Here is a 21390-nt window from a genome sequence, read left to right on the forward strand (position 1 = left end):
GCGTGGCTCCGCTCCCGGTGTTGGCGCGAGGGGGCGCGCGGGCGCCGGTGGCGGCTGGCGGCGGCCATGTTGCGTTTAAAGGGGCCGCGCCGCTGAGCGGGGGGGGGAGGGGAGGGGAGGGGAGGGGAGGAGCGGGGAGAGGGGGGGGCGGATTTGGGCCGGGCCCCGCCCCGTGCCGCCGCAGCCGCCGCCGCCGCCGCCGCCTCGCACCGTTCTCCGCCGCCCTGTGCCGAGCAGGTAGGAGCGGGACGGGGGGGGGGGTCCGGGGGGGTTTGGGGGGGATTTAGGGCCGGTGGGGCGGGTCTGCGGCACGGGGAGGCGCCAGGCCCGTAGGCCCCGGGACCGCCCTGTCAGCAGGCTGCGGTGGCTTTGCCCTCCGGGGTCAGGCAGGGCGGGCAGGGGGGTGTCCCCACAAAAACGGGGTGTCCCCAAAAAAATAGGGGTGTCCTCCCCAAAATAGGGGTGTCCTCCCCAAAATAGGGGTGTCCTCCCAAGAATAGGGGTGTCCTCCCAAGAATAGGGTGCCTCCCCAAAATAGGGGTGCCCTCCCCAGAATAGGGGTGCCCTCCCGAAGCCCCCTTCCCATGCCTCCCGCCCTGCGGCACCCCGACCCCGCTGTCCCCAGGGAGCCCCCCTGGGCAGGTGCGGGCCCCCCAGGCCAGCACGGCCCCGATACGTTTTGGGGTGCCCCGTGGTGCCCCGCCGCACCGCCGAGGCCCTGTGCGAAGCCCCGTTGGCCGCAGGGCCGTGGCGATCGTCCTCGCTCCCCGCCAGGCCTGGTGCCGTAGGGCTGCCGGGGAGCCTGTCCCCGGAGCCAGCCGGGGCATGGAAATAGGGCCTGGGCGGCTGCGGGGGGGAGCCCTGCGGCTCCATGAGCTGGGCTTCGGGGAGGTGTCGGCCGTGGGGCGATGCCGCCACGCAGGTAAGGGCGATAGCGAACAGGGATGCAAACCCCCCAGCCATAGGATCGATGTTTGGATGCCCTTCTGGGAGCCCGGAGGGAATGGCGTCAGCCCCCCCGAGCCCTCAGATGTGGGCAGCCCCCCAGCAGCAGCTCGGTGGCAGCCGTGGGGTCGGCGTGCGTGGCGCTGCCAGCGGAGCGGTGGGGCCGTGGCGTTCCTGGAGCCCGGCCGCATCTCCTCCCCTCCCCCCCGCAGTGTGGTTGGCGCTGCTGCTGCTGCTGCTGCTGGAAGCCGAGGGCAGCGCCGTGGGAGCCCCGCGTCGCCGCCGCCGCCGCCGTGCCCGCTGCTCCTCCGCGGCACCGCTGGGGCAGGCGGGAGCGCCGGACAAGCCGCTGCAGGCATCCAGGTACCGCTCCTCGGCGGAAGATTCCCTTCTGGTGACTGGGACGGGCAGGGCGCCCGGCCGTCCCGTAACAAAGGGCCACTTTGAACTGCAGTTTCGGGGAGAGCTGGCGGAAAGTTTTCCCCTGGGGGAGCTTGCAGGAAGGCAGGTAGGCGCGGAACCGCGCTGCGGCGACGCCGGGGAGGGATGGAGGGGTTTCGTCTCTGCTTTCCTCGTCCCAAGGATACGCAGCGGGCGTGCCTCCCGCTGCCAGACAAAGCCAGAGGAGCGATGACGGAGGCGGCTCCGAGCGCACAGCCATGGCTCGCAAACTTTGGGAGCCTTGTTTCCGCCCAAACGTTCCTTGTGCAAATAAAACGCTTCCCCGAGCAGAGGTACACCCTGCTGGAGGGGCTGGGGGGGGACGCAATTCCCTGTAAACCTCCGGGAGGGAGAAGGGATGTGGCTAGAAGGCCGTGTCTGGAGGAGGGCTGGGGGATGGTGTTGCCGCAGAGAGCTCTGGCCGGGCAGCCTGGAGATATTTGCACAATGGTGGGAGGCTGCGGCGCGCTTCCAGCCGGCACCGGCTTCCCCCGCACCTTGCCCAGCTCTCCTGCGGCGCTGCTCCCTGCTAGGGTCTCCTCTAGCGCCCTTGGGCTCTGCTCCCCGGGTCACTTTGTCCCGCTTGGGGAGCTGGAAAAAAGCACCTGCCCCCGCTGCGTGCGAGGAGGAGGAGGGCGGTGTGCAGCGAGCACGGGGTCAAAGATCTCGCCAGCCCAGACGCAGGGTAAATAAACACGGCTGCGCTCTGCTGTGACTGGCGGGAGGAGCAGGAAGCTCGCCTCCTCTCCTCGGCTCTTTGGGAGGAATGCCCAGGTAGGAACAACGGCGTTAATCCCAAAAAGGGTCTCGGGGGGGGGGGGGGGGCACAGGGGACGCGCTGCGAGGCTTTGACCTTGGCGGAGGTGCCGGGTAAAGGCTCGATTTGCTAGGGGAGCCGGAGGTGAAGCCGATCCTGTGCTTATTGTGCGGGTAAAGCTTTGTCTCGGGGAACTCGCCTGCCTTGTTGTGTTTTGAGGCCCGTTTGTTTCTGGAAATAGCCCGCCCGCAGTCAGCTGGTCCCTGCAGCCGCCCCAGATATGCAGCGGAGGGGGTGCGGGCGCTGCAGGGCCTCCCAGGGCATGCGGAGCAGCTCCGGGGCACTCGCTGGGCCCAGCGGCACCCCGACCGTCCCCGTGCTCCTGCGGCACATCCAGCCCTCGGATTAGGCAGACGCCTGCAGAGGCATCGGCTCCTGGGAATTATTCCGCCTGCTTTCATACCGCTGCGTGCTGTCAGGGCAAGGTAACGGCTCTCGCTCTGCGGCGAGGCTCCCTCCCTCCCTGCCTCCCTCTTTCCCCATCAGATCGGGAAGCCAGGGAGAGATGCTCGGCCTGGCTTCGCTCCAGCTGCTTAGCTCTTGTCTCCGCTAGCCCGGAAACAGGTTTTTAATGGTGCTCCGCTCTCGTCCCAGCCACAGCAGATGCAGAGTGGATTTGGCTGCTGCGGGCATGAGCAAGAGGTTTTTGTTTTCGTTTTTTTTTTGCTTTTTTATTTAAAAAAAAAACAAACAACAACACCTTATCAGCTGATCTGGAGACGCTAGCGCAAGGGTGGGGGGTGATGAAGACTGCCATTCCTCTGGTCCCAGTGAAAGGTGCGTGTTTTCCAGGCCAGCCGGTGTTGTAAACAGCACGAGGGGCCGTAAGGAGCAATCGGGCTTTCTGCTGTCACAGTCTCTTTCTGCTATCACACGTGTCTCTTCCTATTTCTTTACTTATTTTACCTGCGTTGCCTCCCGTGTCTGTGTTCTGCGATTGCCAAAGAACAAAAGGGGTAAGCCCTTTCTGGTCTTGAAAGGAGCGGCTGATCTGATATAAAGCCGACCACAGCAGCTCCTCTGTCTTCCCCAGAGCAGATGTGCTCTTGACATTGGCTCACGCTTTGGTAACCCAAGAATTGTTTGCTCTGGTCAACCAGAACAAACCCCAGTTTGCCATTTCCAGCCGTGGGCTGGAAAGCAGGAGGAGATGAGAAGCTCCCAGGTCATTTCTGAACCTGGATCACCGCGGCCACGTCCCTGGAAAGCCGGCTTACCACCACCTCGCCCTAGGCTTCAGGAAGGTTGTGTTGCAGCACGTTTTCTGTTAGAGACTGGGGTGGCGGGGAGCTGAAGCTTCTGGGACAGAGAGGAATGTTTCATGCTTGGGGGAAAGAGCATTCGTGGAGTTTTCCCTTCTTCTTGTGGGAGAACCCTTCCACGTGAGCTGCAAATCTGCTCCCTGAGCCCTAGTTAAACACCCTTGGGGCTCCCGCAGCCTGCGGGTTAGCGCAGGCTTTCCCAACACAGGCCTTCTGGCATCTAGAAGGGCTCCTGGAGTGTCACACTCAGCTAGAGCTGGCATGTGTCAGCTGCTGCTGAAAGAAGCAGTCCTGGCACTGATCCCCGTCCAGGGCGTAGGGCGGGCTGAGCTGTTTCCAGCAGCGCAGTCAACTTGCGCCGAGTTATAAATGACCGTCAAGCCCGGGGAAGCTGGGTGGGTGAAGCCTTTCTGGGCCTGGAGATTGGCTTTAAACCACGCGAGGGGATGCCTGGGTGCTGAGGAGAGTCCCGTGTTTCGGGCACGAGAGGACAAGGGCGTGAGAGCTTCCTGCCTCCATTCCCAGCTCTGCTGCTGGAGGTGGATTGCACTGGTGGATTCCCAGCTGTGTCCCTGGTGAAAGGACACGTGTGTGCTGCATTCCCTTCCTTCGGGCCCAGGATCAGTGCCTGATGCTGCAGCGCCCAGCCCCTTTGTCCTGAAGTGGTGCCCAGCGAAGGGAAACACGAGGAGGAGTTTATCAAATCGGAATTCAGGTTAGGATTTTATTTTCCTTTTCTTTTTTTTCTCCTGGATGGTCAGACCGGGTTAGGGGTCTGAAGAGCTTGTAGGATCTCTACCTCGGGAGATACTCAACCCTTGACTGGACGCAGCCTTCAAATACCTGATCAGAGGCAGGAGGATGGACCAGAGACCTTCCCAATGACACAAATACCCATCGCAGACCTTTAGTTAGGGAGGAAACTGCAACACAGCAGCCTGTGTAAGGTACACGAGGCCATCTGTGCATCAGTCAGTTTGACTCATGAGGCTCTGCAGTGCAGGAGGGGTCCGGGCTGGAGGCAGGGGCTGGGTGAGAACCAGGGCAGAAGACGGGGCCCGTAGGTGCCCCTTTTTTCCGCAGCAGGGTGGAGAAACTCGTAAGCCAGGGTTAAACAATGGCAGGGCCCCACGCGTATCAGAGTTGGGCGGCACCTTTTGTCTTTGGGGTTGCAGCTCAGAAACGTGCTGGGTAGGAGCTCCCCGGGTGCTGGCCCCGGCCTGGTGTCCTGTTTGTGTGCCCTCGGTGGCTCTGAGGGAGCAGGACGTGTCCCAGGCATTGCTGGCACGGCATCCCAGAGCACTGCTCCCGCTCCATGCCTCACACGAGCCTCAGCGGGTGTGTCCTGGCTGCCCGTAGGCTCCTGCAGTCCCTGTTTGTTTCCTGATGCTATGGTATCAAAACGAGGAGGAGGCTTGTGACACCAGCTCTGCGATGGCTGAACCTCAGCACGCTGTTTCACTGCCCTCGTTTTACTTTTTGGTGTCCGAGGCGTCAGGCTGAGGTTTCGTTGTGGTGTGGAGGCTCGGCTGTATGTCGGTGATCTCACTTTCAGCTTCGTGGAGGTCAACCAGACTTCCAAAAAACCCTTTATTTGGTGGTTTGACAGCAATGAGCTGGCAGAGGTCCAAAAAAAAAACCCAAAACCCTAACAAAGCAACCCCCAAACTCTTCCCTGCTTCCCTCAAGGAGGTCACCCTACCTGCTCTAGGTAACAAAAGCACAAGACTGGGATAACTGCTGTGAAAATAAGCCTCCAGCCCCGTGTTTCCATTTCTGAGATGCTCATCAATATCCGTCTCCCAAACTTACTCCCTCCTTCTCGCTATGAATCAGCCTCATTCTTCTCCCCAGGAAGCTTTTTTTTCCAGAACCCAGTTGTTTTTCCTGCAATTACCGTATCCTTAGATCGCGTTCTCCTACAGAAGAGCTTGCTGCTAAAAGATCTGCGCTCACTGCCGTGCAGGAAGCACTGGCAGGCCATCTGCAGTCTGAAGGAAGCCGCAGTCGCTGCCCTGACAGCACCACTCATGCGAGCTGTGCAGCACCCTGCATCTCACCTGTGCTTGGTCCAGGGACGCGCAGGGAGGCGGTGAAGTGAGCTGAATTTGTTCAGGCACGTGTAGAGGTAACAAAAGACCACCTGAAGTCTGCTTCTGTCGTAGCTGCCCCCTGATTTCCCTGGTGCCAGGTTTGTGGCTCCCTGGAGCCTCCTGGCATTAGGCAGCGTGACTTTGAGGTCCGCTTGGACCCACCATCGTCTGGCATCCTTGTCTCCGTTGTGGGCTTAAGATGCAAGCGCCGAAGCTTCCAGCTCTTTCCTCTTACAGCTCTTGTGTGTGGGAGCGGATTTCAGAGGCAGAAAAAGTGGGCTGACGAAAACTGCTGATGCTCGGTGGTTTCCCGGTGCCGCACCGGATCGCAGGAGGAAGGTTTGTGCCCGGCAGGACGTGGCAGCTGGTGGCTCCCCGGCTGGCTGCAAGTGCTGCAGAGCTCCGTGCAGGCTTCCTCCTGCCCTGCCTTCCCGCAGCGCTCCTCCAAACGGGAGCAGGGGAGGGGAGGAGGGTGTTGTCGGGAAGCCGGGCTGTTCCGGCGGCTCACCGTCAGCAGGGAGGCCGTGCCAAGTAGAGCAGAAACGCGCCGGTGGAGACCTGAGCCGCGGCACCCCCGGAGCTGTGGGGATGGCAGGTGGATAAACGAGGAGCTGGGTGCTCCAGCCTGAACCTCCTCTTTCTGCCCGGATAAAGGACGCTCCGTGCCCTTTGCTGAATGTGTGGGAGCAGGAAGAGTGCTTATGCAGCAGCCTCGGCCTGCCTGACCTTGGCATCGGTTGCCATACAGCACGTTGCCTCTCTGGAGGGCTGTGCACCGAGCACAGACCTGCCAGCCCTGGGGAGGGCTGGGAATAAGGCTCTGTAGGGAAGAATCCTCGCTTCGGAGGGACAATGAGCTGTCTTCTGCCAGCGTTCGTGGGTTTTCTTCCCTGCACTAAAGGGAGCAGCGTTTAAGCGACTCCTCTGCAGCCCTCTCTTTGTTTTCTTGGTGGTGTTTGGGAGTGAGCGGCCCGTGTGCTGCTCTTAGGTCTGGCACCCTGCAGCCAGCCCGGGCAATCTGCGCTCCCCCCTTGAATGGGAAGTTGGAGCTGAGCACTAAGGGAGTTGGTGCCTAGCAGAGCTGTGCTTGCCACAGAACCGCAGAAGGGTTTGGGTTGGAAGAGACCTTAAAGACCATTCAATTCCACCCCCCTGCCATGGGCAGGGACACCTCCCACCAGACCAGGTTGCCCAAAGCCCCATCCAGCCTGGCCTTGAGCACCTCCAGGGATGGGGCATCCACAACTTCTCTGGGCAGCCTGTGCCAGGGCCTCACCACCCTCTGAGAGAAGAATTTCCTCCTAACCTCTCATCTAAGTCTTCCTTCTTCAGTTTAAAGCCATTACCCCTTCTCCTGTCACTACGCCCCCTGACAAAGAGTCCCTCCCCAGCTTTCCTGCAGGCGCCCTTTAGGTTGTTGCAAGGCTGCTGTAAGGTCTCCCCAGAGTCTTCTCCAGGCTGAACAACCCCGGCTCCCTCAGCCTGTCTGTGCAAGAGGTGCTCCAGCCCCTTCATCATCCTCATGGCCCTCCTCTGGACTTGTCCTAATACTTCCATGGGGCCCCAGAGCTGAACGCAAGACTCCAGGTGGGGTCTCAGGAGAGCAGAGCAGAGGGGGACAATCCCCTCCCTCTCCCTGCTGGCCACGCTGCTTTTGATGCAGCCCAGGGTATAGTTGGCTTTCTGGGCTGCAAGTGCACATTGCTGGCTCGTGTTGAGCTTTTCATATCAACCTTCTTCAGCCCTGAGGTCCTTCTCCTCAGGGCTGCTCTCACCAAGATCATCTGGTCCGACCACCCCCCTACCACCAATGTCACCCACCAAACCACATCCCTAAGCGCCACGTCCAGCCTTTCCTTGAACCCCCCCCAGGGACGGTGACTTCCCTGCAGCTTCCACGGTATCATCCTAGCCGAGAAAGTCAGGGATTGTGCAGAAGTGTTTGTGCAGTCAGTGAGAGGAGAAGAATCACTATCAGTACGTCTGGAGGATCCGAGGGTCAGGAAATGTATGTCGTTCCAGGGTAGGATGAGCCCGATGTCTCCTGGGTCAGGTTGTTTTGTTTAATCTCCCTTCTCAGACAACCTGAAGCCTCTGCAGTTCTGAAAAACGAGTTGAATGTGAGGACTGTGAGATGCTGTAAGCTTTTTCTTCTGGAAGGGCAGAAGAAAGACAGGATGTTGCTGGAGCAGAGATCCTCGTGTTTTAACACGCAGCTCAGCAGTTTCTCAGCTGATGAGTAGCTCTGTGCACAGCGGAATTAATGAGGCTGATTTCCTATGGATCTGGGGCTTGTCAGACTGTTACCAAGCAAGGTGCGAGCTCTGGTGGCTTTTTATCCCGGCTCATAAGATGTTCCTCTCCTCAGTGCGTATGTATTGAGCATTACAAAGGTGGCAGCAGGAGCTCAGGCCGTCCCAGTGGGGATGTAAGTAATGCTTCTGTGAACACCGTCAGCATTTTCAGCTGGCCCAGCACACAGAGGGCCAGGTGAAGGGCTGCTCATGGGCCACCCCGCTGTGCGAGCCCTGGAGCAGAGCTCTAGGTGTGCTGTATGCCGGGTTCGAGGCTGCTTGTGGGCATCTCCTTGTGTCTCCAAGCGGTACCTGTGCTCCAGAGGACTCCCGCTCCCTGATTTCCCTATTACTGGGTATGGAGCTGGGTTTTCTTGTGAGCCAAAACTGGTGACGGGGCCATTTTACCCTTCAGCAGTTGTTACCTGGGCTTCTGTGGAAGCAGGTGTCTGCTGCACCTTGCTAGCAAGCTGTGTGCACCCATTTTGGGGCAGGCAGGTGGAGGTTTGCCTGGTGGAGCAGTGCTAGCATCCTTTGGGCTGCTGCCTGGGTCCCGCCACGGGCTTCCTCGGGAGCTGGGAATCCTTGCACATCTCTTCTTGGATCGTGCTTACCCGCAGAAGGCTGACTGTGGCAGGGTTTCCCTTGTTGCTTTAGCATTCAATCCCTCCCCCTGATGTTTTATCAAGGTGGGAAAGAGCACAGGGGAGTTACGGATCAGGTGGATTCCCTAGGAATGGGCAGCTAAGCAATTTGGCAAGCAGGCTCTGAGTGGCAGCCAGTTCTCAACAGACCTATCCTTTTCTTCCAAGCCATAGTCTGTGCCCTGTATCTTGATCTCGGTGACATTTTTCCTGCCGTTCTTACCATTTGGTCTTCCCAAAAGCAAACTGGAACTGTGTCAGTCAAGGTGAAACCTTTCAGTCTGAAGTGCCAAACGCAGAGGGTGACGGTATGTGGAGCGTGGCAGGCGCCCAGGAGGGGAGAGTGCAGTGGGTGCAGCACGAGGTGGTGTTGGCGCTGGGTGACGAAGCGGACGTGAAGTCAGCATCGTGACTCGGGGGCTAGGTGGGGAAGGACTCGATTCTTGCTCACAAGTAAGAACAGTCTTGAGGAACGTGAACCTTTGCCCTGCTGAGGCTCTCTGCTGCGCTGAGAGTTTGCTGCGCTTCCTGAAGGACGTGCATCACTGGAGCAGAAAGCTTGGAGCTGGCATCCCTCTGCTTTCCCTTCCCTCTCTTCCGCAGTCAGAAGAGGTGTTGGGCTCTGACAGCCTCCTCGCATCAGTGGTTTGCGGGTGGGAGGTGCACACGTTGCAACCACAGCTGCCAAGCACAAGTCTCGGCTCCTAAATGGAAGCTAAATCAGCTCCCCTCGCTGCTGGGAGTGTGGGGGTGCTGGAGGGCAGTGCTGACTTTGGAAGGTGAAGTGGAAGGGCTTAATGTGGGCAGCTGGTTGAACCCTGTCGCTGGCAGATGAAGGAGGCTGTGGCACTTGGGTCTGGCTGCTGAAACTGCACCAAGGCACTCAGATTTTGGTTTTCTCTCTCTGTAGGGCTGCAGGGCCAGGACTATGTCCACCATGGTGTACCCAAGGGAGGAGAAACTGGACAAGCTGAGCCAAGAGGAGATCATTTCCAACACCAAGCTGGTGATGCAGGGCCTGGAGGCGCTCAAGAACGAACACAACTCCATCCTGCACAGCTTGCTGGAGACCATCAAGTGCCTGAAGAAGGATGAAGAAGCCAACCTCGTGCACGAGAAATCCAACCTGCTCCGCAAGTCGGTGGAGATGATTGAACTGGGGCTTGGAGAAGCTCAGGTAAGAGCGGCAAGTGCCCTCTTGTGTGGTTGGTACCTGGGACTGATGGGGGAAGGCAGGCGCGTGGCCATCCCCCGTGAGCTGGAGAGGCAGTGTGGCCCTGGGGGTGGTCCCTGAGCACGTGTGTGAGGGAGATGTGAGGCTGGGGTCTCTCCTGACTCTCACTGTCACTCTTGACAAGGTGATGATGGCGCTGTCCAACCACCTGAACGCGGTGGAGTCGGAGAAGCAGAAGCTGCGCGCTCAGGTGCGGAGGCTGTGCCAGGAGAACCAGTGGCTGCGCGACGAGCTGGCCAACACCCAGCAGAAGCTGCAGCGCAGCGAGCAAACCGTGGCTCAGCTGGAGGAGGAGAAGAAGCACCTTGAGTTCATGAACCAGCTGAAGAAGTACGATGAGGATGTCTCACCTTCGGTATGCCCTCGTCCTGTCAAGCAGCAGCCTTTTGCCCTGGGGGGTTGGAGCAGCAGGATTGCCTGGGTGTAACAGCCTTGCCCTGGGTTTTGTCCCTTCCCAGCTACAATGCACAGCAGGGTCTCTGGCAGAGCATGGAGTAGGGTGCCAGGATTTGATGGGGAAATCTGGCTTTACTGGGTTTGTTGTGTGGGAGAAAGATGGCGGCAGAGACACCAGGGAAGTTGATGGTGGTTTTGGGCTGCAGCAGGGAGAAGAGATCCGCAGGTGGCTCAGCCCAGGCTGCTGTCATCTCTTCTGAGAACCGATAGCACTGTGATTCCTGTTTTCTCAGGAGGAGAAGGAGGGCGACTCCACCAAGGACTCCCTGGATGATCTGTTCCCAAATGAGGAGGAAGAACACGGTCCTGGATGTAAGTGCGTGCTTATGCTTGGTTGCTGACTGTATCCGTTCAAACCTGCTCTGCCAACCGTGCCCCTGTGTGTTGTTCTGTGCCTGCAGTGCCCCACCAGCACAGCAGCGCGGTGGCAGCTGCCCAGCAGGGAGGCTATGAGATTCCCGCACGCTTGCGCACCCTCCACAACCTCGTCATCCAGTACGCCTCACAGGGACGCTATGAGGTGGCTGTGCCTCTCTGCAAGCAGGCGCTGGAGGACCTGGAGAAGACATCAGGCCACGATCACCCCGATGTGGCCACCATGCTCAACATCCTGGCGCTAGTGTACAGGTGGGGATAGTGGGGAGGGCACAACTGGGCCAGGAGGGCTTTCTTCCTCCCTTTCACCAGGTCAGCACATTCTGGTGACAAGGAGTTCTCCCAGCTTCCAGGGATTTGCCCTTCAGAAAGGGTTTTTGGCACAGATAAGGGATTTGGACTGCTAAACTCCCTGATAAAACTAGAGACTGGCTAAAGTAGGGAGGAAAGGAGAAATGAATGGGCTGTGGGAGCTGGCCTGTGTGGAGGGGGGACTGCTGTTTGTGGTTCTGCTTGCCGTGGGCTGTGTTGTCCAAACCCTGAATAACTAGTTGGCTTTGCACTACAGGGATCAGAATAAATACAAAGAGGCAGCACACCTCCTGAACGATGCTCTCTCCATCCGTGAGAAGACCCTGGGCAAAGACCACCCAGCGGTGAGTGTCTCCCTCCTCTCTTGGTCACTTCTCTTGCCCAGGGACAGCAGGGACCCTGTGATGTGTGGGGTGCTGTTTGTATGGTGTGGGGCACCGTTTTGTCATGTCAGTATCTTTCTGCTTCTTGTTCAGTGTGGCCTGGCAGGATCCAGGAGAAGCCAGTTCCTGACATGTAGGCAAGGTTGGTCCCACTGAATTCATCTCTGTTTCACAGAGAAACTTATATCTCTGCAGGTGGCTGCAACTTTGAACAATCTGGCTGTTCTCTATGGCAAGAGAGGAAAGTACAAAGAAGCAGAGCCACTCTGCAAGCGAGCCCTGGAGATCCGTGAGAAGGTACTGGACTCCCGTGACCTCCTTCCGTCCAGCTCTCCCTTAAGGTTTTCTTTTCCGACCTTGCAATTTTTAAATGTTGTCTTTTTGTGGCTTCCCTTCTTCCGTGCACCCAGGTCCTAGGCAAAGACCATCCCGATGTGGCCAAGCAGCTGAACAATCTGGCCCTGCTGTGCCAGAACCAGGGCAAGTATGAGGAGGTGGAGTACTATTACTGCAGGGCCCTGGAGATCTACGAGAGCTGCCTGGGTCCTGACGACCCCAACGTGGCCAAGACCAAGAACAACCTGGTGAGACCCTGGGAGGAGGCCGTGTGGGGGTGGCTGGGAGATAGCTGGGAGAGGTGGGGAGGGTTAACCTGTGTCGTCCAGTGGGATTGGAGCTGTTCTCTTGTTCGCAGGCCTCCTGCTACTTGAAGCAAAGCAAATACAAAGATGCGGAGGTGCTGTATAAGGAGATCCTCACCCGTGCTCACGTGAAGGAGTTTGGCTCCGTGGATGGTTTGTACAGCAGGAATTACTGGGGCTGGGGAAGGCTGAGCAGTTTGGTCCCCTGGCTCTCAGCCGGGGCTTGGCTGATGCTGGTATCCCCTTGGCAGAGGGATGGGGATGCCTTGCAGGGCCCCTGCTTTGGGCACTCCTTGAGACACTGCCCTTCGAGTGTGTGGTGCTGTTGCACGTCCCTCAGAAGGAGACTTGGAGAGCTCTGGCTGTGAGTCTTTGCTAGGCTGGGAAGCAGTTGTGGCTAAAAGGGGAAATAGCAAGCGGCACAGTCATTCCCAGGCATGGCCTGAAGTTTCTCCTGTAAGCCTGACCCAGGTATTCCACCGTGGGAGGACTTGTTCCCTCCTTCCCATGCCCTGCCCTTGCAGTGTCACTTCACTGGGGCTCTGGGCAGTGCCTGGAAGCCCCGTCACCTCCCTCTGGTGAGCTGCTGGCTTTGGAGACAGCGCTGGGTTGTGCAGGAGGTGGAGCTGCAGTGGAAGTAACAGAGCAAGAGGACAAGGCGGTGAACGGAGCTGTCTTGTGTCCTTCTCCACACAGATGAACACAAGCCGATCTGGATGCACGCGGAGGAGAGAGAGGAGATGAGCAAGGTGAGTCTAAGCTGGGGGTGCAGCCTCTTGACAGCAGCAAGAGCTGAGAGAAAGATTCGTTTTCAAAGCTGCCGGCCAAAGCAGGTCCAACGGAGCCATGCTGGCCGTGTCCTCTTCTCTCCCAGGGCTGTGGAGCAGGCCGGGAAATCCAGCCTTGCAGGACAGATGTGCAGTTGGAGTGAGATTCACTTTGCAGCCTGGGCAAGGACTGAGCCTCTTCCTCCCCTGGGACAGTCGGGCCTGGGCACAGCTGCCCTGGGGGCAATGGCACAGCACGTTCAGCATGATCAGGCAGTGGTGACCACACACCTGGCTTGTTCTGCTGGGGCTGCTACACTCCGCTTTGTGCCATTTACACATCTCCTATTAAAAAAGTATAAAACTGTCTTTGTAAAGCTTCTCTTTTTTTTTTTTTTCTTTTTTCCCCTCGCCCCTCTTTCTCCCTGCTTTTAGTGGCAGCAGGGAGAAGCCAGCTTTCCTTACAGCGGCTCTGGCCTCGAGTCTAGGCTTTTTGTGCTCCCAGAGCATTTCACAGTGGTTTCAGCCACCCTTCTAGGGCTGCCTATATGCAGGCATCAGAGGCATTTTGAATACTGAGTGGTCTTATCCTTGGGGTTGTGCAGGTTCTGACCCAAGGACACCTAAATGTGCCTGGCCTGATCCTGGTGCCCAGCGGGAGAGCACAGGGCGGAGAAAGGCGGTAGGCACGGGGCTAACGGCTGTTTTCTCGCCCTACAGAGCAAGCACAGAGACAGCGCTCCCTACGCCGAGTATGGCGGCTGGTACAAGGCCTGCAAGGTTAGCAGGTAAGAGGGGTTCGTGGGCAGCTCGGGGGGTGGGCGAGGTGGCCCCCAGGGCTCCCGCTCACCCACCATCTGTTCCCGTAGCCCAACTGTGAACACCACCCTGAGGAACCTGGGCGCGCTGTACCGGCGCCAGGGCAAGCTAGAGGCAGCTGAGACCTTGGAGGAGTGTGCAGTTCGCTCTCGGCGGCAGGTAACCCCGGGGGGACCTTCCTCGGGTGGGGGGACTTTGGGGTTCTGGGGCTGGCAGGTCATGGCGTAGCCATGTGTGTGGTGGGGGCTGTCCCGTGCCTTGCAGCCTCCGATGTCCGTGGTTTACATCCCCACAACCCTGGAACAGCTCGGTGGTTGGCGTTGGGGTTGTGCAGGGGTACACACGTGTGTGTATACGTATGTGGGGCTGCACTTGCATGCACATGGATGAGTGGAGCATATGCTGGGGGGATCTGTGTTGTGAAGGAAGCATGGCTCTTGGAGTGCAGGAATCCTGCAGCTGCATTAGGGCAGCTTACTGGGCTTTGTCAGCTACCGAGGAGATCTGCACTCACTGGAATATTTTCCTCCTACTAATTATTTGTCCAGGAAATACAGTAGAGATTTCCTAGAGCGCCTCTCAGCCTAAACTCCTCTCAATTCTCACGCAAAGCGGGAGTTGTAAGCACCCAGCACAAAGGCTGTGGGAGAGCAGAAACTCTCACGCACCAAAATGTGAAGGACAAAAAGTTTTCAGCTTTGGGGCAGCGAGCCCTTGTCACTCGGGGTGGCTTGTGGCTCGAAAGGGGCTCCCTGAACCTGAAACCCAAACAGATTGCTAAATGTAGGATAGCATTTGGCTCTATCCTCGCGCGGGAGGATTTTGGCTGCGATGGGGCAACGGCTGAGAGGTGGGACGGGCCTGGGCAGAGCAGCACCACCGAAGGGCAAAACCTGGTGCTTCCTTATTCCTTTCTGCTTGCAGGGCATCGACCCAATCAACCAGACGAAGGTGGTGGAGATCCTGAAGGAGGGTGACGGCACAGAGAGACGTCGGAGCCTGGGTGGCGGCGTCAAGTACGAGAATGCCACAGACGGTAGCGAGGAAGTGAGTATGGGCGTGGAATGGAGCGGGGTAAGTACAAGACACCATCAAGAATGGCCTCAGCTGGCTGCTGGAGGGAAGGGACAGCCCGGCTCAGGGCTCTCCCCGTGTGGCCTGTCGTGGCATCCTCGTCTGCCTCCATTTGTCCCCCCGCACACTTCCTCCCCCTCTTTCTTGGCATGAGCCAGCCAGCCCACGAAGGTGCGTGTCTGGGCCTGGCTCCTGGCGTACAGGCCAGATAACCCCCACTGACGGCTCCTGCTCCCGGGGGGCCGCCGGGTCCTGGCAGTGCACAGCATGAGCTGGTCCCGGCCTGCCCTTAATCTCAGCCTTGGCAACCTTATTAACACCTCTCCCCGCTGCGCACCCTTCTCGAGGCCCTGGCTGAGCATCAGCCCCATCTCAGGCCCACGCAGCCTCCGCGAGCAACTTGCCTTTCCGTCCTGCAGCGCGCCACGGGCAACGCTGAGCCCAGGGAGGTGTGTGCGTGCCTGTGTGTGTGCCCGGTGGGTCTGTGGCTGCGTGTCTTCAGGGCAGGGGGATAGCCCGCAGGCAGCGCCTCTGCTGTCCTCTCCCGGCCTCGCGCCACCCGTGGGCTCTGGCTGAGCAGAGGTGGTTAAAGGCAGGTCTTTGCAGGGTGCCTGGCTGAGCTGGCCGGCGGTGGCGAAGGAGGCTGCTGTTAGCTGAGGCTCACGCAGGGTGAGCTGAGCCTGCCGGGCTCGCTCGGAGACTGAGGGGCACTTCGGTCACTAGCGCTGAGTTCGGAGGAAGGTAGGGGTCCAGGTGTGGGACAGGTGGCCTCTGCGAGAAGGCGGGAGAAGAGGCGGCAAGTGAGCATGTGTGAACATCGGGGGTGCTTGGCTCGAGGGCTGTTAACGCTTACTGATCTCCTGCAGGCTCTAGCTGAGAGCGTAGCTGGCACCTAGGGTCGGTTGCAACCTGGCACGACACTGAGCACAAATCCTCCGCTCCCCCCTCGCGTCTGCTCTCACTAACCCTTCCATCCTCACCCGCATGAGCTGCCTCCCTTCCTCCTTCCTCTCCCCTCTTGCCATGACAGCCCCTCAGCACCCAAGCCTGAAGCCCGCTGGCTCTCTTGATTGTGGATTGTACCCTGGAGGTGGCTGGAGGGGGCCTGGGGAGCAGAGCTTTGAGGGCTCCTCCAGACACAAGGCTGCCCTCAGCCTCAGCTCTCGGTGTCAGGACTGAGGAGGCTCCTAGCCCTGGCAAAACACCAAAGGGCCCTCGTGTTTGTTCCCCGTTAGCAGAGGGGGACAGTCCCCGTCCCCGTCATCCTTCCCCAGGGGGCCCAGCCAGCTGTAGAGAGAGGTTTTGGGAGCTGGGACGCGGCTGCTGCCGCGTGCTGCTCGGCGCCTTTCCCAGCCCGCAGCACGCACAGCCAGCTCCCTCTGCCCCGCCAGCAGCCCCGCGCTGCGCCCCAGCTGCCCCAAAAAGAAGGCTGAGGCAGCTCCCCCTGCTCCTGTCCGTCACGGGCAGCTGTTCCCTCTGCTGGCCTAGAGACCTCGGTCACGCCGCCCCAGGCGTCTCTGCTGCCACCCCTTGAGCTGCCACCTGCTGCAGGCAGGGCTCCGGGAGCCCCCGGGGTGGCGGCGACCTCTCTGCCCCGCTGCACAGAGCAGCTCGAGAAGCACCCCGAGCCCTGGACCAGCTCCCTGCTGCCCAGGTAAAGGCGTGAGCCCGCTGTTTCGGCCCCGCCAGCCTCTCTCCCCGTCCAGACGCGGCCCGTTGCCACCGCATGCAGCCCGGGCCCTGCCCCAGCAGCTCCCCGGGCTACCTCCAACCTCACGGCCTTGTGAATTGTGTCTCTCTCCTCTCTGTGCACTAGGCTTAAATGCCTCCCGAGACTCCCTCTTTCCCCTCCACCGCAATCACCTGGATGTTTGTGTTGTACCTTCCGACTTTTCCTCCACACCATCCCTCCTTCCTCGGCAAGAGCTCCGCGCCAGCCCCCCAACCCTCCCGGCGCGCGAGGGCACCGCAGCGCCTGCAGAGAGGAGTGCCCGGCTGCGCGGGGCCCCGCTCCAGCCCCGTGGCCAGCAAGAGCAGGAAGGATCTATCTGCGTGGAGCTGCCTGCTCCCCCCTGGCCAGGGCGACGGGCCGCCGTCCCCTTGCGTGCCCCCACCCCAAGCCCGCCCTTGCACACCCCTGGGGACCGCAGGGGACTGTCTTCGCTCCGGGCGTGCCGACTCCACCGTCCTTAGACAGCCTGAGCCCTCCTAGCTTGTTCCCTCCCCCCTCTGCAGAGGCCGGGATGGGGGGCACAAAGATGTAGGGGGGCTGTTTCGGGACACAGAGGCCTGGCCTTGGCAGGCCCGTTGTGTGCCCGCTTGCTTTCTCCCCCCGTAGGCTTAGCTGATGTTAGCGCCCCGTAGCAAACCTGCGCTGGCCGCCGGCGAGCTGGGCTCTCCCTGCAGCACAGGGCAGCCCCCGCCGTGCTCTCCTCCTCCCCGCCGTGCTCTGCAGCCCAGGGCCAGCACGGGGGGCTCTCGGCAGGGGCGTGGATGTCCCTGCTGTACATCCCAGGTACGGGGTGATGGCCAAGGGCCCTTTGGCTGCTGGCTCCTAACCCGATGCTGTAGCTGAGCTGGCGTGGTGGTGGCAGTAAGAGAAGGCGTCCTGTGGCTCCAGGGTCCCCGCATGTGGCTGCTGAGGGAGGGAGAGGTGAGGGAGAAGCTGTTCTCTGTTCCTTTGGAGGCAGAGGGATGGGTAGGAGGAGAGCAGAGCTGCTCTCCAAGCAGGTACAAGTGGCTGAGGTACAGAATGGGCTCACATGAAGCACAGCAGGGAGAAAGAGGAGGTGCAAGGAAGGGTGTGAGGGAAGGAGGAGCTGGGGCTTGGGGTGTTCCAAGCACGAGGGACCGGTGAGGTGGAGGGAGGCTTCCACAGGAGGAGAAGGCTTTCCTGGGGAGGAGGAAGAGTTCTGAAACGCGGGACCTGGCTTGCGAGGCACGGTCCTTGGGGCTGTGACTCGCTGTCCTTAGCCACGTGGACGGGAAGACCGTAAACGTCTTACTGCCGGGGAGGCAGTGCTGACCCTGGGCTGGTGTGGGGATGGCTCAGTGCCCCCGGTGCTGCTGGTCCCCGCTGGGAAAAGGCCCTTTTCCCAAGAGCAGCCCACCACTGCCGTGAGCCCCGGGCCCTTGGGTGCACGCCCCCATCCCACCTGCTGTGAGAGGCGAGCCTCCCTGCCCTCCTGCAGGGAGAGAGAGGAGCCTGGGGAGGCTGCAGGCAGCAGGGCAGAGCCTAGAGGCCAGCGCAGGAATCCCCCCCCCCGCCCCTTTATTTATTTAGCTAGGTAGTTTCATGCTAGTCACCTGGCAGGCTGCGATAATAAACCTGCTTGTGTCTGTCTGGGCCTGGCTTTCCCGTGGTGGCGGTGCGGAGGCCTCGGGGCACGTGCGTACCGCTCTCCCGGGAGCTTGTGCTTGCTGAAAGGGGGCTTGTCCTCGGGACCACGGGGGCTGGAGGCCAGGGCTGAGCGCCGTAGGGCCGCACCGTCCCTGCCTCTCCCTCCCACCGCTGCCCCGTGCTCCTCGGAGCGTGGGGAGCCCCCAGTTCAGGCCTCAGCACCACCTGGCTCTGCGTTCTGCCGTGTCCCGGACCTGGTGCTGTAACGACTGTACCTCTGATTAAAGGCAGACAGACCAGAACCGCTGCCCTGTGCTTCTTTCCATGCTCCGTAGGGCAGCGTCGCTCAGCCCCGGGGTGGGGGGGGCGAGACGCTGCTGGATCAGGCATGGGTGCTTGGTGTCTGTGTGCGTGCAGGGGGGGCGTGCTGCTGCATGGGAGGCAGGGGGCACCTCACTGAGGGACGCAACGCTGCTATTCACCTCCCCGGCCTCCAACCCTAGCCCGGCAGCCTCATGGTGGGGCTGCCGCGGAGCATTTGAGGTTGGGCTTTCCTCAACAGCTGTTTACGTTACCCAGAAAAACACCCCGCTGTGCCCTTCGGTGCTGAGCTTCACGTGCGGCCAAATCCTGCCCGGGTCCTCTGCCTCCATGCAGCAGAGGGACTCGGTGGTGGAGCTGCTGCTTGTTCTCAGCGCTCTCATCCTGGTGGGTGCAGTGAGGTGGGTGCTCTGCAGTAAACCAAGCCCCATCAGCGTTCTGGGTTAAAAATAACGCTGCAGAAGAGGGAGCGGGGAGAGAAAGGAGGCTATTTTTAACCCGGAGTGCAGCAGCACTCGGTTCTGGCATTGGTCTGCAGTCAGCCTGCACCGCTGCAGCTGGGGAAACGTGGCTCCATCCTCCAGCCCCGACCCCAGAGCTTACCTCCCAGTGGGATCCCGCTGCCCCTGCACCACGACCCTGCTCCCCTGCCCCGGCAATGCTCCCTGGCTCGTGTGCCCTGGCAAAAGGAACAGTGCTTGGCGTGGCAGAGCCCTGCCAGCAGCGTGGTGACCCGGTGCTAGCGGTGGCGGGGCTCTCTTGCTTCCTCCCCCCTCTCCCCTCCATCCCCATCTTTGCTAGTGCCGCATACCGATGGCCGGCTCTTCCCAAAGCTGCCTGGGATGCCCGGCGGAGGAGCTGGATTGCTTTGCCTTGCTAATCCTGACGGTGCTCTCTGCGTTCCTGGTGAGTGGGTGCCTGGCAGCAGCAGCGCGTGGTTCCCAGCTTGGAAGCCCCTCGTGGCGATGAGAAAGCGAAGAGGTTCTCAGTGCGCTTGGTTTACCCGAGAACAGATGGGATCGGTGCTGGGAGAAAGGTTTGCTGGTAGGAGACGTTCTGTTCAGCTGGAGGAGAGAGGCCCGGGGTGGATCAGCTTTGGGTAACCGCGGCAGGGAGGTGTTGGAAAAGCCCTTCCCCAGGGCTGCAGCAGTTCCTGAAAATTTGGGGGTGAGAACAAGGAGCCTTAAGGCAGACCCCGGACAGCCCTTGGGCTCTCGCTGCTGCCAGCCCAGGCCAGGGCACACTTTGTTCACGTGGAGGGGTTCGAAGGGGCTCCCACACGTACTCATGAGGGCTTCTGTGGTTGCCTCACCTCTGTTTTTTCTGCCTCGTTGTGCCAGGGAAAACAGCTCTTGGGGCCGTTGGGATCAGTAGCAAAGAAGACCACAGTTAACAGGTCGTGAGAGCAAAAGCAGCCCCACACCAGCAGCGATGCTGCAGCCTTGAGCAACGGGTGTGCCTGGCCGCGTGGGAGAGCTCGGTGACACAGTGGCACAAGGCGGTGGTGTGCTGGCAGCCGGCACGCGGCCACTGAACGCATCCACGTGGAGCTAAACCACGAGAGGGGCTAGAGTCCATCAAGGGCTGAGAGCGCCTGTCTCAGTAGCGGGGACATTTGGGGGCACGAGGGAGGCAACAGACTGGGGAACCAGGTTTAGGGCCAGGTTTGGTCTCTGGAGAAAGCAGGCAGTAAAGGAAGCCCCGTAAAGAGCCACCCCGGAGCAGCCAGACGAGCCCGTCCCAGGGGCGTTCGAGGTGGGCTGAGTCCGTGTGCGAGTGCCGAGTGGTTTTGTCTGACACGAGTGAACCAGGACCAGCGACCGGGAGCAGGACAAATGCTGGATGGGCAGGGGGACCACCACCAGCACAGCGAGGAAGGGGGAGAGGGGAGGCTCATTTCCAGCCGGCAGCAGGCGGGGAAGCGAATGCCCTAACAGCACGTCCTGGCCTGACCGAAGGTGTCCCCAGGCTCGGGGACCCCCGTCGGCGCTTGCTGCTTGCTGCCCCCGGGGACCTCCGCTGAGCTGTAGGAGACGGAGCGGGGCTGGGGGTGCCGGTGGCCCGGTGCAGGTCGGTTCTCAGCGTGCCAGAGCCCCCCCTCAGCACCGCTCAGCCCTGGCCCCTGGCTTGTGTCTCCGTCTCCAGGACGGCAGCGGCACCCTCCAGCGCAGCAGCTCCCTGGGGAAAATCCGCGACGTGATCCGGAGGAGCAGCGAGATGTTGGTCAAGAAGCTGCAGGGCAACGGTCCCCTGGAGCCCAGGAACACCAGGTATGGGCCCGGCGGGCCGCGGTGCCGCCGACGGGGATCGGGCACGAGCTGACCCCCGCTCTCCTCTGCTTCCTCGCAGCATGAAGCGAGCCGCCTCGCTAAACTACCTGCACAAGTCCAGCGACGCCTCCTTCGAGGTGAGGGACGGGGACGGGGCAGGAGAGGGTGCCGGGGGGGGCTGTGGGTGCTGATTCTCATATCTGTTGTATTTTTCAGGGCACCCAAGGGCTCCGTGCGGAGAGCAGAGGCCTCAGCGCCAGCAGCATGGATCTTTCCTCCCACAGCTCCCTGCTTGCTTCCAACTGACCCCCCCCGCGGGTCCCCCCCCTGCACTCAGCGCCTCGCCACGGCTTTGCGGGGCCGCAGCCGGCCCCCCTCCCCACCTCCACCGCTCCCTTCCCATCACAGTGTGCCCCCCTCGCTCCACCCCGGGGGTCCTGGTGGGCGGGGAGGGGGGCTGCAAGGAGCCCCTAGCTAGTTTGGGGTGGCGGGGGGCACTGGGGACAGCAGGAAGGTTAGGGTGCTGGTGGGGTGGGACGCCCCCCAGCAGGTGGGGTGCCCCCCAGCACCCGGAGCACTGGGATGTCCCCCATCCCCTAGAGCACTGGGGTGCCCCCCGCCACCCGGAGCCCCAGGCTGCCCCCATCCCCCGGGGCGCCCCCATTACCGGGATGCCCCCCGACGACCACCCGGAGCCCCCGGGGGCCCCCCCCCATCCCCGGGGCACCCCTATAAGCCCCCAGCTTGCAGGAGAGGGCTGGGGGCTTAAACTGGGGGCTGGGCGGGGGGCACGGCGCGGCTCCCGAGCTGTACTTTCCGAAATAAAGCCCCCCCCCCCTTCCTTCCGTGGCTGCCGGGGGTGTTTTAGGGGGGGTATTTGGGGAGGGGGCGCGCACCGGGGC

General features: G+C 60.9%; 1 protein-coding gene across 11 annotated transcripts; it reads left to right on the top strand.

Annotated features, from left to right (window-relative positions):
• Positions 1-136: 136 nt before the first annotated feature.
• On the top strand, positions 137-21332 carry KLC4 (kinesin light chain 4). 11 transcript variants are annotated; one of them, XM_083828590.1, is made up of 17 exons: positions 156-237; positions 1158-1308; positions 9407-9673; positions 9855-10085; positions 10420-10498; positions 10588-10813; positions 11130-11217; positions 11452-11553; positions 11667-11840; positions 11951-12050; positions 12594-12646; positions 13385-13452; positions 13534-13642; positions 14408-14557; positions 20364-20488; positions 20568-20625; positions 20705-21332. In XM_083828590.1, exons 3-17 carry the CDS (start codon positions 9425-9427, stop codon positions 20792-20794), a joined length of 1902 nt encoding a protein of 633 aa, XP_083684716.1. In that variant the 5' UTR covers positions 156-237; positions 1158-1308; positions 9407-9424; the 3' UTR covers positions 20795-21332. The 11 variants fall into 11 exon arrangements, with proteins under 11 accessions (XP_083684719.1, XP_083684722.1, XP_083684726.1 ...); XM_083828595.1 differs by having other exon boundaries at positions 162-237; positions 14408-14530; XM_083828593.1 differs by lacking the exon at positions 1158-1308 and having other exon boundaries at positions 137-237.
• The last annotated feature ends 58 nt before the right edge of the window (positions 21333-21390 follow it).

The sequence above is a fragment of the Anser anser genome, assembly GCF_964211835.1.
Source record: "Anser anser genome assembly, chromosome: 3".
NCBI lineage: Eukaryota > Metazoa > Chordata > Aves > Anseriformes > Anatidae > Anser > Anser anser.

What these genes read in the sequence shown, in the direction of transcription:
- KLC4 (XM_083828593.1), top strand. Translation starts at nt 9,425, where the DNA reads ATGTCCACCATGGTGTACCCAAGGGAGGAGAAACTGGACAAGCTGAGC. An exon ending in TGGGGCTTGGAGAAGCTCAG is followed by an intron (nt 9,674 to 9,854) that starts GTAAGAGCGGCA and finishes ACTCTTGACAAG; the next exon opens with GTGATGATGGCGCTGTCCAA. An exon ending in GGAGTTTGGCTCCGTGGATG is followed by an intron (nt 12,051 to 12,593) that starts GTTTGTACAGCA and finishes TTCTCCACACAG; the next exon opens with ATGAACACAAGCCGATCTGG.